Source organism: Colobus angolensis, unplaced genomic scaffold (genome assembly GCF_000951035.1).
Source record: "Colobus angolensis palliatus isolate OR3802 unplaced genomic scaffold, Cang.pa_1.0 Scaffold17, whole genome shotgun sequence".
In the NCBI taxonomy this organism is placed as follows: Eukaryota; Metazoa; Chordata; class Mammalia; order Primates; family Cercopithecidae; genus Colobus; species Colobus angolensis.
This window is the reverse complement of record NW_012114821.1, coordinates 1,083,815-1,095,987: the sequence shown is the minus strand read 5'-3', so window position 1 is coordinate 1,095,987 and position 12,173 is coordinate 1,083,815. Positions and strand designations below refer to the sequence as shown.

Here is a 12,173-nt window from a genome sequence, read left to right as displayed (position 1 = left end):
CAGCCAAATTTTACTTTTTTTTAATTATTATTTTGACATGGGGGTCTCACTCTGCCACCCAGGTTGGAGTTCAGTGGTGCAATCATGGTGCAATCATGGCTCACTGCAGCCTCAACCCCCCGGGCTCAACTGATCCTCCCACCTCAGCCTCCCAAGTAGCTGGGACTACAGGTTCACGCCACCACGCCTGGCTAATTTTTGTATTTTTTGTAGAGACAGGATCTCTCCATGTTGAACAGGCCGGTCTGGAACTCCTGGGCTCAAGTGATTGAATTGTACATTTTTAAATGGTTAAAATAAAACTACTATTATGTGACACATAAAATCCAAAATACAGTGTTCATCTATAAAGGTTTATTGCCATACATCCTCCCTCATTCACCTCCGAGTTGCCTGCGGCTGCCTTCTCAAGGCAATGGCAGGCTTGAGCGGTTGCAACAGAGACCATACAGCTGGCAAAGGTGGAAGTATTTACCTCTGGACCTTCATAGAGAATGCTTGCCAACTCCTGATCTATATACACATGGTGGAGAAAGTCTCCAAGGCAACATGCGGCTCCTCAATAGAGACTAACCGTGGGATGATGGAACTATCTGTGGTTTTTCATCTTTTTTCTATATTTCCATTCTTTCTCTATAATAAGCACGTACTGCTTTTATAACAACAAAAGTGGAAGTTTTCAATGAAATTGCATACTCACAAAAACCTTCTCTGCACTCCCACCACTCCTGCCAGCAGCTGCACCCCCAGGGGATCAGGGGGCTTCTCCCCGAAACAGTGGCCAGTAAAAGGAGCACTCCTCCAGGACCAAGGAGAGCAGGCTCCGGGGGCAGGAAGAGCGCATAAAGCAATGTCTGGGACCGGGGTGTGTGACCAGCTCTGACCTGCATCCCTGTTCAGGCCACGGCAAGCTCCACAGGGCAGGGACCATGCATGGTTGCTGGGCCACGTGAGGCTCTGCCCATTGCAGCACTGACCCCCAAGGAGCCCCCACCTGGTGGGGCTTATTCCCATCACAAAGATAGTGGTCAGGAGGCCGGGGCCCTCTTCTCTGCACTGAAAAGCAGAGGGGCCAACTTGGTGACCTGAGAGTCCAGCTGCTTGGAGACCCTCTGCTGGGCAAGGGGTGGGCACGGTTGAGGAAAGGGCAGCGGGACGTCCCCATGGCTGGGGGCAGTGGGAAAGTGGTCAGAGAAGTGAGCCTGGGAGAACTGACACAAAAATCAGGGCTGGAGGTGAGGCCTTGGGGAACCACTCCCAGGCTCCCCTGAGCAGGCACAGACTCCCCACAGAGGCAGAGAGGCCACCACCCTGGCCTGCCTAAGAAGTGAGGCTCAGAGAGGCCAGGTCAGACCAGTCAGCTCCTCGGAGACAGAAAGGCACCATGGCCAGGGCCTACCACAGAGGGAGAGCCTGCGACCACCCTCCCCTTGGTCTGGAGGGGCTCCCCAGGGTCTCAGTGCTTTCTCTGTGTTCCCAGGTGTCTTCCTGCCCCCGTCCCCAGCAGTGGCAAATGAACCAGTCCTGGAGGAAGTGGGGATCATGGCCTTGACACCCCTGGCCGAGATGCTAACCAGCTTGCAGCCCAGCACCACGCCGGGCTCACTCATGAGCCCCCTGACAGGCACCCTCAGCACGCTGCTGTCCGGCCCAGCATCACTGTCACAGAGCAGCCCCCTCACCGGCTTCCTGACCAGCCCCGTGGCGGGGCCCCCAACGGGCACACTGGCCAGTTCCCTGGGCCTGCCCTCCACTGGCCCCCTGACTCCCAGCAGCCCCCTGGCAGGCCCTATGGCCGTGTCCCAGAGCAGCCCCCTGATAGCCCCTGTGACGGGCACGGTGGCCGTCTCTCTGAGCAGCCCCCTCCTCAGCTCCACTGCCACCCCACTAGGGGTCTCTCAGAACCTGCTGGCCAACCCCATGAGCAACCTGGTCCTGCCAGAGGCCCCAAGGCTACGGCTGGCTGAGCCACTCCGCAGAGGCCCCTCTGGGCCCCACTCCCCAGCTTGCATGGTACCTGCTGCCACCACCAAAGGTAACGGGTGTGCTGGGTGGTGGGTGGCAGAGTGGGGGGGGCAGAGCCCTCCCACCTCACTCTAATCCCCCTCCTTTCATTTCTGTCCCCTCCACATCACTAGTCCCACTCTCCACTGAACTCCCCCGGTCGACCCAGGACCCAGAGCCTCTCAGCACGGCGTTTGCAGGCACACCCCTCCAGACCTCCACCCCTGTTGGAGCCATGGGCACACCTGCTCCCGAGACGGCCTTCTCCTTCAACACTTCAGACACACAGACTCAGCCCAGTGCCACCCAGGAACAAGTGGTCCCTGCATCTGTCCCCACCTCCCCCACTACCTCCCCCACGGTCACTGTCCTTGCCTCTGCCCCTGCCCTCACCCCCCAGGTTGCCACCAGCTACACCCCCTCAAGCACCACCCACATCGCCCAGGGTGCCCCCCAACCCCCTTCCCGAATGCACAATTCCCCAATCCGGAACCTGCCTGCCGCCCACTCCCCTCCACACAACCCCCACTCCCCACCTCGTACGTCATCCTCCCCGGCTTCAGTCAATGACTCTCGGGGTCCACGCGCCACGGAACCATCGAGGAAGAGCATGATGGAGGTGGAACGGAAGCTGGCCCACCGCAAGACCAGCAAGTTCCCCGAGAGCGCCCGAGGTCAGTGACACTGCAGGCTCCATGCGGGTCGGGCCCCCAGTCCCTCTCCCTGCCGTCTGCCTGGGCTGCTGACCCCAGTCCCTCTCACCCTCTCACCTGGGCTGATGAGACCCTGTGTCCCCAGAGTCGAAGCAACTGGCCTGGGAGAGGCTGGTGGGTGAGATCGCCTTCCAGCTGGACCGAAGGATCCTGTCCAGCATCTTCCCAGAGCGCGTGCGGCTCTACGGCTTCACTGTCTCCAACATCCCGGAGAAGATCATCCAGGTGTGTGGCCAGGGGCCTGCAGGGACAGGGGGCAGGCTGGCCCATGAGGGGCCATGGGGACCCTGCATTCTGGCCAGGCCAAAGGTGCCATGACCTGAGGAGTCCCTGGGATAGAGGAAGCTGACTGCTCAGTGCCAACAGCCGGCAGGTGTTGGGGCATCTGGCAGTGGGAGCCCAAGGTCTCCTCGGAGGAAGGTGAGGTGGGGGGTTTCAGCAAGGTCGGGCGGCTCTTGCCCTTTGCCACCAAGATGGCCTCCTCCGTGGACGCACGTGGAGGATGATGCTTTACCAACACGCCTGAGTGTGCATCTGTGCCACGCGTGTGGCAGGCTGTAGAAGGCACGGGGAAGCTGGATTGGGGATGTGTGGCTGCCAGGCAGGGAGGGCAGCTGCATCGCTACTTACCACTTGGGCTTCTCTTGAGAAAACAGCCCAGCCGCACTCCCGGCCGCTTTTTCTCTCCAGCTGTGTTTATCTGTGGATTGCAGGCCTGTGTGTAGCCTGAGCAGCAGCTACTGTGGGCTGCATGGGTCCAGGTTTGAGCTTTGCCTCTGGTTAAAGCATCCTTTGGTTAGTTTTGTGTGTGGGGGTTTTTGTTTGTTCAGTTTTTTTGTTTTCAGATGGACTCTCACTCTGTCACCTGCCCAGGGTGAGCTGAGATTGCACCATTACACTCTAGCCTGGGCAACAAACCAAGACTCCACCTGAAAAAAAACAAAGAGTACACAATCGTGCATGTACCCAGCTCACTGCAACCTCTGCCTCTCAGTTCAAACGGTTCTGCTGCCCCAGCCTCTTCTTTCAAGACAGCCCAGGTTGAAGAACAGTGGCGTGATCCTAGCTCACTGCAAGCATGAACTCCTGGGGGTTCAAGCCTCCCAAGTAGCTGGTTACCACAGGTTTACACTACCACGCCCAGCTAACATATATATAGTTGTTGTTTTGTTGTTGTCGTCTGAGATGGTGTTTCGCTCTTGTCGCCCAGGCTGCAGCGCAATGGTGTGATCTGGGATCACTACAACCTCTGCCTCCCAGGTTCAAGCAATTCTCCTGCCTCAGCCTCCCAAGTAGTTGGGATTACAGGCATGCACCACCACGCCCAACTAACTTTTTTGTATTTTTAGTAGAGATGGGGTTTCTCCATGTTGGCCAGGCTGGTCTCAAACTCCCGACCTCAGGTGATCCGCCCGCCTCAGCCTCCCAAAGTGCGGGGATTGCAGGCATGAGCCACCACCGCGCCCGGACCCAGAAGGGAAGCTTTTAAAGACAGAAACGTCCATGTAAGCTGCCTTGAAACCAAGTATAGAAGTCACAGAAGCTCACTGCAGTGGCCTTGTTCATTGGTGAAGGCCACTGTTAAGCGAGTGGCCTTGAGCAAGCAGTGTCTTGGAATCCTGCACTCTTGAGGAAGTTTTTGTGATAAATCCTGTTGCAGGCCTGTGTGCGAGAGGACTTCTTCACAGCCTTTCCCTACTGCAATTTTTTTTTAAGATGGGGTCTCACTCTGTCGCCCAGGCTGGAGTGCAGTGGCATAATCATGGTTCACTCAAGTGGCCCTCCCATCTCAGCCTCCCTGCTAACTGGGACTACAGGCATGCACCAACACACCTGGCTAATTTGTTTATATTTTTTTAAATTTTTATTTATTTATTTATTTTTAAATAGTCTTGATCTTGTCACGCAGGCTGGAGTGCAGTGGTACAATCTCGGCTCACTGCAGCCTCCACCTCCTGGGTTCAAGCAATTCTCCTGCCTCGGCGTCTTGAGTAGCTGGGATTACAGGCACCCACCACCACACCCGGCTAATTTTTGTGTATTTTTTTGGTAGAGATGGGGTTTTGTCGTGTTGGCCAGGCTGGTCGCAAACTCCCTGCCTCAAGTGATCTGCCTGCCTCTGCCTCCCAAAGTGCTGGGATTACAGGTATGAGCCCAGCCTTAAATTCTTTTTTTTTTTTTTGAGACAGAGTCTTGCTCTGTCACCCAGGCTAGAGTGCAGAGGCCCAATCTTGGCTCACTGCAACCTCTGTCTCCCAAGTTCAAGCAATTCTCCTGCCTCAGCCTCCCAAACTGAGGCTTGAGCTGTGGCCAGGTGTGAGCCACCGTGCCCAGCCTTGAAGGAATATTTTTAAGACAGGGTGATATTTACAAGACATAACTGACACACCTCAGCCAGGCGTGGTGGCTCACGCTTGTAATCCCAGCACTGCAGGAAGCCGAGGAGGGCAGATCACCTGAAGTCAGGAGTTTGAGACCAGCCTGGACAACGTGATAAAACCCTGTCTCTACTAAAAATACTAAAACATTAGCTGGGCGTGGTGGCATGCACCTGTAATCCCAGCTACTTAGGAGGCTGAGGCAGAAGAATCCCTTGAACCCGGGAGGCGGAGGTTGCAGTGAGCCGAGATCAAACCACCGGACTCCACCCTGGGCGACAGAGTGAGACTCCGTCTCAAAACAACAACAAGACACAACTCGCTGCACTGTGAGATGTGAGGGCACTGCCATTCCCCAGGGTGGGGCCCCCGCGTGACCTGGTGCTCAGTGCTCACTGGGGCCGCTGCCTGTAACCCTCAGAACACTCCTGCAGGTGGCACCGTGATTTCCTTCACATCCCAGCAGCAAAACTGAGGCTCAGGCCCAGTGTGGTGCAGAAGCAGCCGTTAAGCATGGCTGTCCATGGGGCCTTACTCCTGTGCTGAACCTCGATCGTGTCTTCCTGCCCCCACAACTCTGCATATTGTTCAGTTCCCTAGAAGGCTCAGGGGCCAAGAACCTCCAGCTGGGGAGAGAGAGGCGCATCCCAGGCATGTCCCAGGCAACAGGGGTGCTGAGCGCAGGCTCTGGGAGCACTTAGCAGAGGTTGGCATCACATTAACTGGGCCCAGTCCTAAGTCCAGCCCCAAGCCTGGTACCCTGCGCACACGACCGGCCTGGGAGCCTTCCCCAAGGGGTGGTGCCTGAACAGCTCCTCTGGGCAAGAGTGTTCCCAGCAGGTTGGGGACCACCATGTCAAGCATCGGGGACACAGTAGGACGTAGCTGGAAGAGAGGTGCAGGAACAGACTGGGGGACACTGGAGGGTGGCCCTCCCCCACGTGTTGGAGCAGTGGAAACTGTAGGAGGAGCTCAGGCAGGGGCCAGCCCACCCAACTCCACTTCGGACCCGTGGCTCTGTGGGCCTGTGCAGAGAGCGGGCAGGGCCAAGCCTGGAGGCGGGGGCAGCTGCACCTGAGACAGGCTGCAAAATTGGCAGGGCCTAGTGCAAAATGAAAATAATTCAAAACTTAGAACTTCAGGATGGTGCCAACAGAGCATTGAGCTGGGCACCGTGCTTTCCACAACTGCCCAGGTCACACATCCAGGGGGCAGTGGCAGGCGGGGTGGGAGGGGCTGCCTTCATGATTACATGCCTTAGGGTGGGACCCAGTCACTGCCTGGCTGGTGGGGGGACACAGGGTATGAGGAAGTGAGTGGAAACTGACCCAGATGTGCTGGTTTCCAGGCCCAGGAGGAGGCAGGTGAAGGAGACAGGCCCCTCAGTGCTGGGGCCAACACTTGGCTGGGGTTGTCAGTTCAGTGCTGGGGGAAGAAAGGGAGTTCCCTAGGGGGTGTGCAGGCTAGAGGGTGTTGAGGATGGAGGCCAGGGTAAGGAAGGGGGGGCCTTCAGACGCTGAGAGGGAGCAGAGCAGGGAGCCAGGAGGAGGCCTGGGAAAGACCCCAGACCCCTGGGTCAGGGGACCCTGTGCGCCTCCAGATGCCTAGCCACGGCCCTGTCCTCAGTCCCTGGAGGCCTCAGCCCAGTTGCAATCCCTGGTGGTGGGTGGAGCAGACGACAGGGTTGGGGCATCCTCTTCCACCCTGTGGATGAGGCCCCACTGGGGAGCTTTGGGAGCCACCTGCCCTGCCCGGATCAGGCCTTGAAGACCTCTCTGTCAGGCTCTGCCCACTGGGCTCCCTTGTCCTAAACCCTTGAGGTTCCTCGCAGAACCTCCCCACTGCACACCCCTTGGATCCTGGCCGTCTCGCAGCCTCACATGCCCCTCGGTCTTCCCCTTACCTGCCTGTGTGTGGAGGTGTGGCAAGGGAGGGTCCCTGATGGATGCTCTCCTCGCAGGCCTCCCTGAACCCCAGTGACCACAAGCTGGACGAGGAGCTGTGCCAGATGCTCACACAGCGTTACGTGAGCATCATGAACAGGCTGCAGAGTCTGGGCTACAACGGGCGGGTGCACCCTGCGCTGACCGAACAGCTGGTGAACGCCTATGGCATCCTGCGAGAGCGCCCGGAGCTGGCGGCGTCCGAGGGCGGCACCTACACTGTGGACTTCCTGCAGCGCGTGCTAGTGGAGACCGTGCACCCCAGCATGCTCACCGACGCGCTGCTGCTGCTCTCCTGCCTCAACCAGCTGGCGCACGACGACGGCAAGCCCATGTTCATCTGGTGACGCTGGAGCTGGGAGGTCCAGGCTCGCTCAACCCCACAGCCTTCTGCACGGCCATTAAAGCTTCCCACAGACGCTGGTCGCTGGGCCTGCGTTAGCACTCCTGGGTGGTGCTGCCTCCTCTGGGGTGGCTCACCAGGCCCCTGCACTGTGCACCTTCAGCCCTGCCTGCCCTGGAGGCCAATGCCCATCCTGAACCCTCTGCGAGAGCCCGAGAGGCCAAGGCTCAGCAGTGGTCTGTGAGGGGTTGGTCTGAAGGCCCCTAGGCTCCCCTCCCGTGGCACTGAGAGCAGTGGGAGCTTCTGGGACCTGGATGGGGAAGGGTAGGAACCAGGAAGGGGTGGAGCAGGGAGGGAAGGGCTGTGGCTCTGTGCCTGCCGCAGTGATGAGGGGCACGGAGCTGGCAGAGGTGGGAGGAGACAAGGATGTGGGTGTGGGATCCCTGCCTCCATACTAGGCCGGGGCTGGGTGAGGGGCGGAGGGGGCGGAGCGAGGTGGTCTTCCAGGCCTTGAGGACAAGAGGACATTCAAGGGAGAAGAGCCAGGAGAAAGCATCCTCACCCCAACCTGGGCATGGGGCAGCCCAGCAAAGTGGCGGCCCCTTCCCAAGACACCCAAGGCCATCCCACAGGTCCTGGAGACTTTGAGAGGGATTCAGAGCTGGCAAGGGCAGACACCACCTGCTGCAGGAGCTGAGGAGCACAAGCAGGATTTGGGGGCAGGCCAGGGGCCTCCCACAGTGCACTAAGGGCAGATGGGGTGCTGGGAAGGGCTTGTGGAGAGTGCAGGAAGCTGAGGGAGCCAGCCAGAATGGGAAGTCCCTGGGGAGGAAGACATGGGAGGGGAGAAGCCCAGTGTAGGAAAGCGCAGAGGGGCCCACACCACAGGGTGAGACGGGAGCAAGTCTGCAGGCAGGAAGACAAGGAGGCTGGCTGCAATGGGAGCAAGATGAAAACCCTAACTGATGAGAGTCCTGGGGCACCAGTGCTTGCCAGACAGAGAGGATAGCAGGAGGCAACAGTGGACCCACAAGGTCTGAGTTCCAACGGGAATCTTTCAGCAACCAGCAAGGAGTCCAGGGAAGGAGAGGGTACGCAGGGTGTGCCAGGCCCTCCGGGGATGCCTGGGCTGCTGACCTTCCTGCCTCTGCCCTCCCCACTCTCAGGCCTCCAGGGAATCCAGCCAGACACCCAGCCTCTTACTCAGTCCCTGGGAAGGGCAGGGAAGAGCTCCTGCCAGAAGCCCCTCCACCTCCCTGCCAGCCAACGGGAAGGGCAGCCCTCACCCAAACTCCCAGGGCTATTTAAGAAACGCTTGCACCCAGCTGACCGGGAGAGTGCGTGCTGGTTCACAGGCCCAATTAGAAAGGAGGGAGGCGAGCAGAGCCTGGGAGCGCCTGAGGGTATGCCAGAGCGCTCCAGAATGGGGAAACGCTTCCCTCTGGCTGGCGCTCCAGAATGGGGAAACGCTTCCGTCTGGCTGGCGCGCACCGGCAGAGCTACCCGCAGGGCAGAACCAACAGTCCCTCCCCTTAGATTGGAAGCTCCATGGGGAAGGGCCACAGGGCCGTCACCACTGCGGGCTGGCCTTTTTGGGGGACTTTGCGGGGCCCTGGGCGGGAGTCCATCCCTCCTCAGGTGTCAGGTCTTTGAACTCAGGCGCCCCACACCGTGGGGCCACAGAGAGACGCGAAGCGGGTAGGGTGGATTCTGCCCTCTGGGCAGCCGGAGTGCGCGACTTATTCCATGCTGACCTGCGTAGGGGCGGGTACGGGGGAGCCGGGGGCAGAGCACACAGTTTGCTCCTCACCCGCGCTGCGCAGCCCGCACTCAAGAACCGTCGTCCTCCACTTGCCGCTGGCTGCATCCCGATCCCGCTTGCGTCGGGCGGATCTCACAGGTTCTCTGTGAGACCTTCGCGGGTGTATGGGGCGGGGCAAGGAGGATCCAGGGTGGGGATTTGAGATCAGGTCCCTTTCGGGTTTTCTTTCTGAAGCGCCCCTCTGCCTACGCCTGCGCCTCCGCCAGGCTCGCTGGGTCAGCACCTCACCGGCTTTGCGCACACGCTGTGCCACGCGGCCTTCACCCCTGTGACCTCGCGCTGATGCACCGATGAGTCAGCTTGTCCTCTGGAAGCCAATGAGTCTCCCCGACGCCCCGCGGCCGAAGAGTTAGGTGTACCCTGCAATCCCCGCCCGACTGGCCCTCGGCGACCGACGCCCTGCGGCCCTCGCCCTTCCCGCACCCGGCTTTGCACGCCCTCCACGGCTTAGCCCACGAGCTGCTCTTCCCGGCCTACTGGGCCCTGGACCAGCTGCTGGGCTGCTGTGCACCAACGGCGAGCCCGATCAGCCTGGGGTGGCTGAGAAGGGCGGCGGGCGGCGTCGTGGCGCTGCTGCTGCTGGTGGTGGTCGGCCTGCCCTTGGCGCTCACCCGCCTGCCACTCTGGCTGGCGCTGCAGGTTTGGCGCCGCCCCTTCTGCTACCGCCCCCCTCCGCTGTGCTGGGCACTGCGGAGGGTGCCAGCAATCTGTGCCTGCTCCTGGACGGGCTGGCGCGCTTCAGCAACCTGCCGCACAGCCAGCGACAGGCTGAGGCCATTGGCGCCGCGTTCTATAGGGCTACGGATTGCAGCCAGCCGTGGCCCAGGGCGCCGCACGGGACGCTGGTGGCCTCGCTGCCCATGGGTCTGGACTTTGCCTGCAGGAGGTATGCGATCTGCGCGTGGCTCGTCGCTTGGTGAATCGCCTGACGCCCAACCTGGGCCCGGTGCTATACAACGTGAGCACACTTGGCCTACAGACCGGGCCGCACCTCAAGCTACTGGACAGCGGGCTGCTGCTGGCCTCGCGCTACCCGCTGCTGTGCGCCACCTTCCGTTGCTTCCCCCACGCGCGTGGCGAGGATGCGCTGGCCTCCAAGGGACTACTGTCCACATAGGTACTGGCCTACCCCGCCCAGAGCACAGAGGGGGCGGGGTTCGGCCAAGAAGGCGAGGGAAACTGTGGCCGTCCGTGGTGTTGCAGGCGCGGCTGGGCAGCCTGGACGGGCGCCACATCGTGGGATTCCTGCACTGCACGCACTTGCAAGCACGGGCTGGTGAGCCCTGCGGGTGGGTCCTCAGAACAGGTCCCGCTTCTCCGTGGCGGCTGCTGATCCCTACATTCGCCTGCACCCCGCCCCCACCTCCCGCCCTTTGTTCACTGCCCCAGGCATGGGAATTCCTGAGAGGTGCCAGATCAGGAACTGGGGAGCCAGGAGCTGACTGTCCAAGATGCGGGTCCGAATCTGGAGCCGAGCCCACCCCACCCTCCTTCCCCGCGCAGAGGACGGGCCCTTGCGCAGCAAAGAGCTGACGCTGCTGCTGGACTGAGCCGAGAAGTTTGAGGCCAAGAGCGAACAAAGTGGAGGGGTCGTGGATTTACGCGTGCTCCTGGGAGACCTAAACTTCGATAACTGCTCGAAAGGTCCAGCAGGAGGGGAGGGCAGGGAGGCAGGGGCGGAGCCAGGAGGCCCGGCCCCGCCCACCGCGCTCCAGCCTCTCTCTGCGGTGGAGCAGTAACGCCAGCACTTCCGCCGCTTCCAGGACCCCTGCTGGATGGGCACGCGCCAAGAGCAGCCCTGGGCCCTGGGTATCGTGCTTCGGGGGAGAGTACCGGAGCGGGGAGTGGGCCTGGGGAGCGCTGTCGGCCGAGGCTCTGGCTGATGCCTCCCTCCCCCAGATCCCCCAGGGACCCCACTGCGCAGCTCCGTGCTCCACCACTCCGTGGCCTCCTCCCCCGAGATGCTGAGGCGGTGAGTGGCGACCTGGAGGTAGGCACAGCGCGCAAAGGCGCCCTGGCCTTGGTGACACCGCCCCCCTTCCAGGACCCTGGAGCAGGAGAAAGGGCGCCACCTCTACCTGGCCGGCCCTCCTGGCAGAAGCCCCCGAGATAAGCCCTGGAGAGGTCAGCGCCTGGACTACATCACGAACCTTGGAGCTCGCAGGGGCCTGCTGAGCCCAGTGAGTGCCAGGGCCCGGGTGGCTGGGCCGGCGGCGCTGGGACGACCCTCAACCTGATTCCCGCCCCCAGGAGGTGGAGCAGGTGACGTTCAGTACCGCCCTGGCGGGGCTCACGGACCGCCTGGTAGTGAGCCTGCAGCTCGGTGTCCTCCTAAGGCAGGCACAGATGACAGGCGTGCAGCCAGCGCGCACAGACACGACTCGGAGCACGAACTAGGCGCCGTAGCTGCGTCCCCAGAACCGGGTGACTTAAGGCATCTTTATTGCAGGACCTTCACACGGCCTCCTGGGCCCGGCGGTACTCATAGACGCTGCCGTGCTCGGGAAAGGCCAGTGCTTGCGGGGGTGACCCCGGCGGTGGGGCGGGGTCCTCGGGGTCCCCATAGCCACCGCCGCCGGGCGTGTGGAGACAGAACACATCCTGTCGGGGGGGGGTACGGGCTCAGCGCAGTCGTGGCCCCTCCCTGTCACCTGCGCAGGCCCCTCCCCGCGGGGCAGCGTCCATCACCCGCCCCCGTGGACCACAGAGGCCTGGTACGCGCCCCCTTTCCTTCGGGGGCCAAATTAAACTCGGCCTCTGGTCATGTCTGCAACTGTTCCCCGTCTGTGGGATGGGGCCAGGAGAGGGACAGGACAGGACAGGCCATGGCCCTTACCCCAGGGTACACGGTCACCGACGTCTTGCCGCCCAGATTCACCGTCCGGCCGTTTTTGCGTATCAGCAGGTTTAGGCCGCGGGCACCGGGCTCGCCCCCTGCGGAGGGAGGCGAGGAGTCCAGAGGGATGGGGG

The 12,173-nt window shown here is 61.2% G+C and overlaps 3 protein-coding genes across 4 annotated transcripts in view; 2 read left to right on the top strand and 1 right to left on the bottom strand.

Annotated features, from left to right (window-relative positions):
- SPATC1 (spermatogenesis and centriole associated 1) overlaps positions 1-7,543 on the top strand; it is a 45,150-nt gene extending 37,607 nt beyond the window's left edge. Inside the window, exons 2-5 of one of the 2 annotated variants that reach the window (XM_011938046.1) lie at positions 1,481-2,035; positions 2,139-2,678; positions 2,803-2,942; positions 7,056-7,543. In XM_011938046.1, coding sequence (XP_011793436.1) covers positions 1,481-2,035; positions 2,139-2,678; positions 2,803-2,942; positions 7,056-7,385 — 1,565 coding nt within the window. In that variant the 3' untranslated portion in view covers positions 7,386-7,543. The remainder of the gene's footprint in view (positions 1-1,480; positions 2,036-2,138; positions 2,679-2,802; positions 2,943-7,055) is intronic. The other variant, XM_011938047.1, reaches the window with a different exon arrangement.
- Positions 7,544-9,127: 1,584 nt separating this feature from the next.
- On the top strand, positions 9,128-11,600 carry LOC105509104 (sphingomyelin phosphodiesterase 3). Its single transcript, XM_011938212.1, is given in 10 exon segments — positions 9,128-9,288; positions 9,551-9,897; positions 9,900-10,073; positions 10,076-10,320; positions 10,407-10,479; positions 10,707-10,847; positions 10,967-11,032; positions 11,103-11,175; positions 11,248-11,383; positions 11,454-11,600. Coding segments are annotated over 10 exon segments (1,563 nt in total).
- The window catches only part of OPLAH (5-oxoprolinase (ATP-hydrolysing)), a 13,719-nt gene continuing 13,143 nt past the window's right edge, over positions 11,598-12,173 (bottom strand). The window contains exons 24-25 of the mRNA XM_011938211.1: positions 12,040-12,162; positions 11,598-11,804 (exon numbers count right to left, since the gene is read on the bottom strand). Coding sequence (XP_011793601.1) covers positions 11,658-11,804; positions 12,040-12,162 — 270 coding nt within the window. The 3' untranslated portion in view covers positions 11,598-11,657. The remainder of the gene's footprint in view (positions 11,805-12,039; positions 12,163-12,173) is intronic.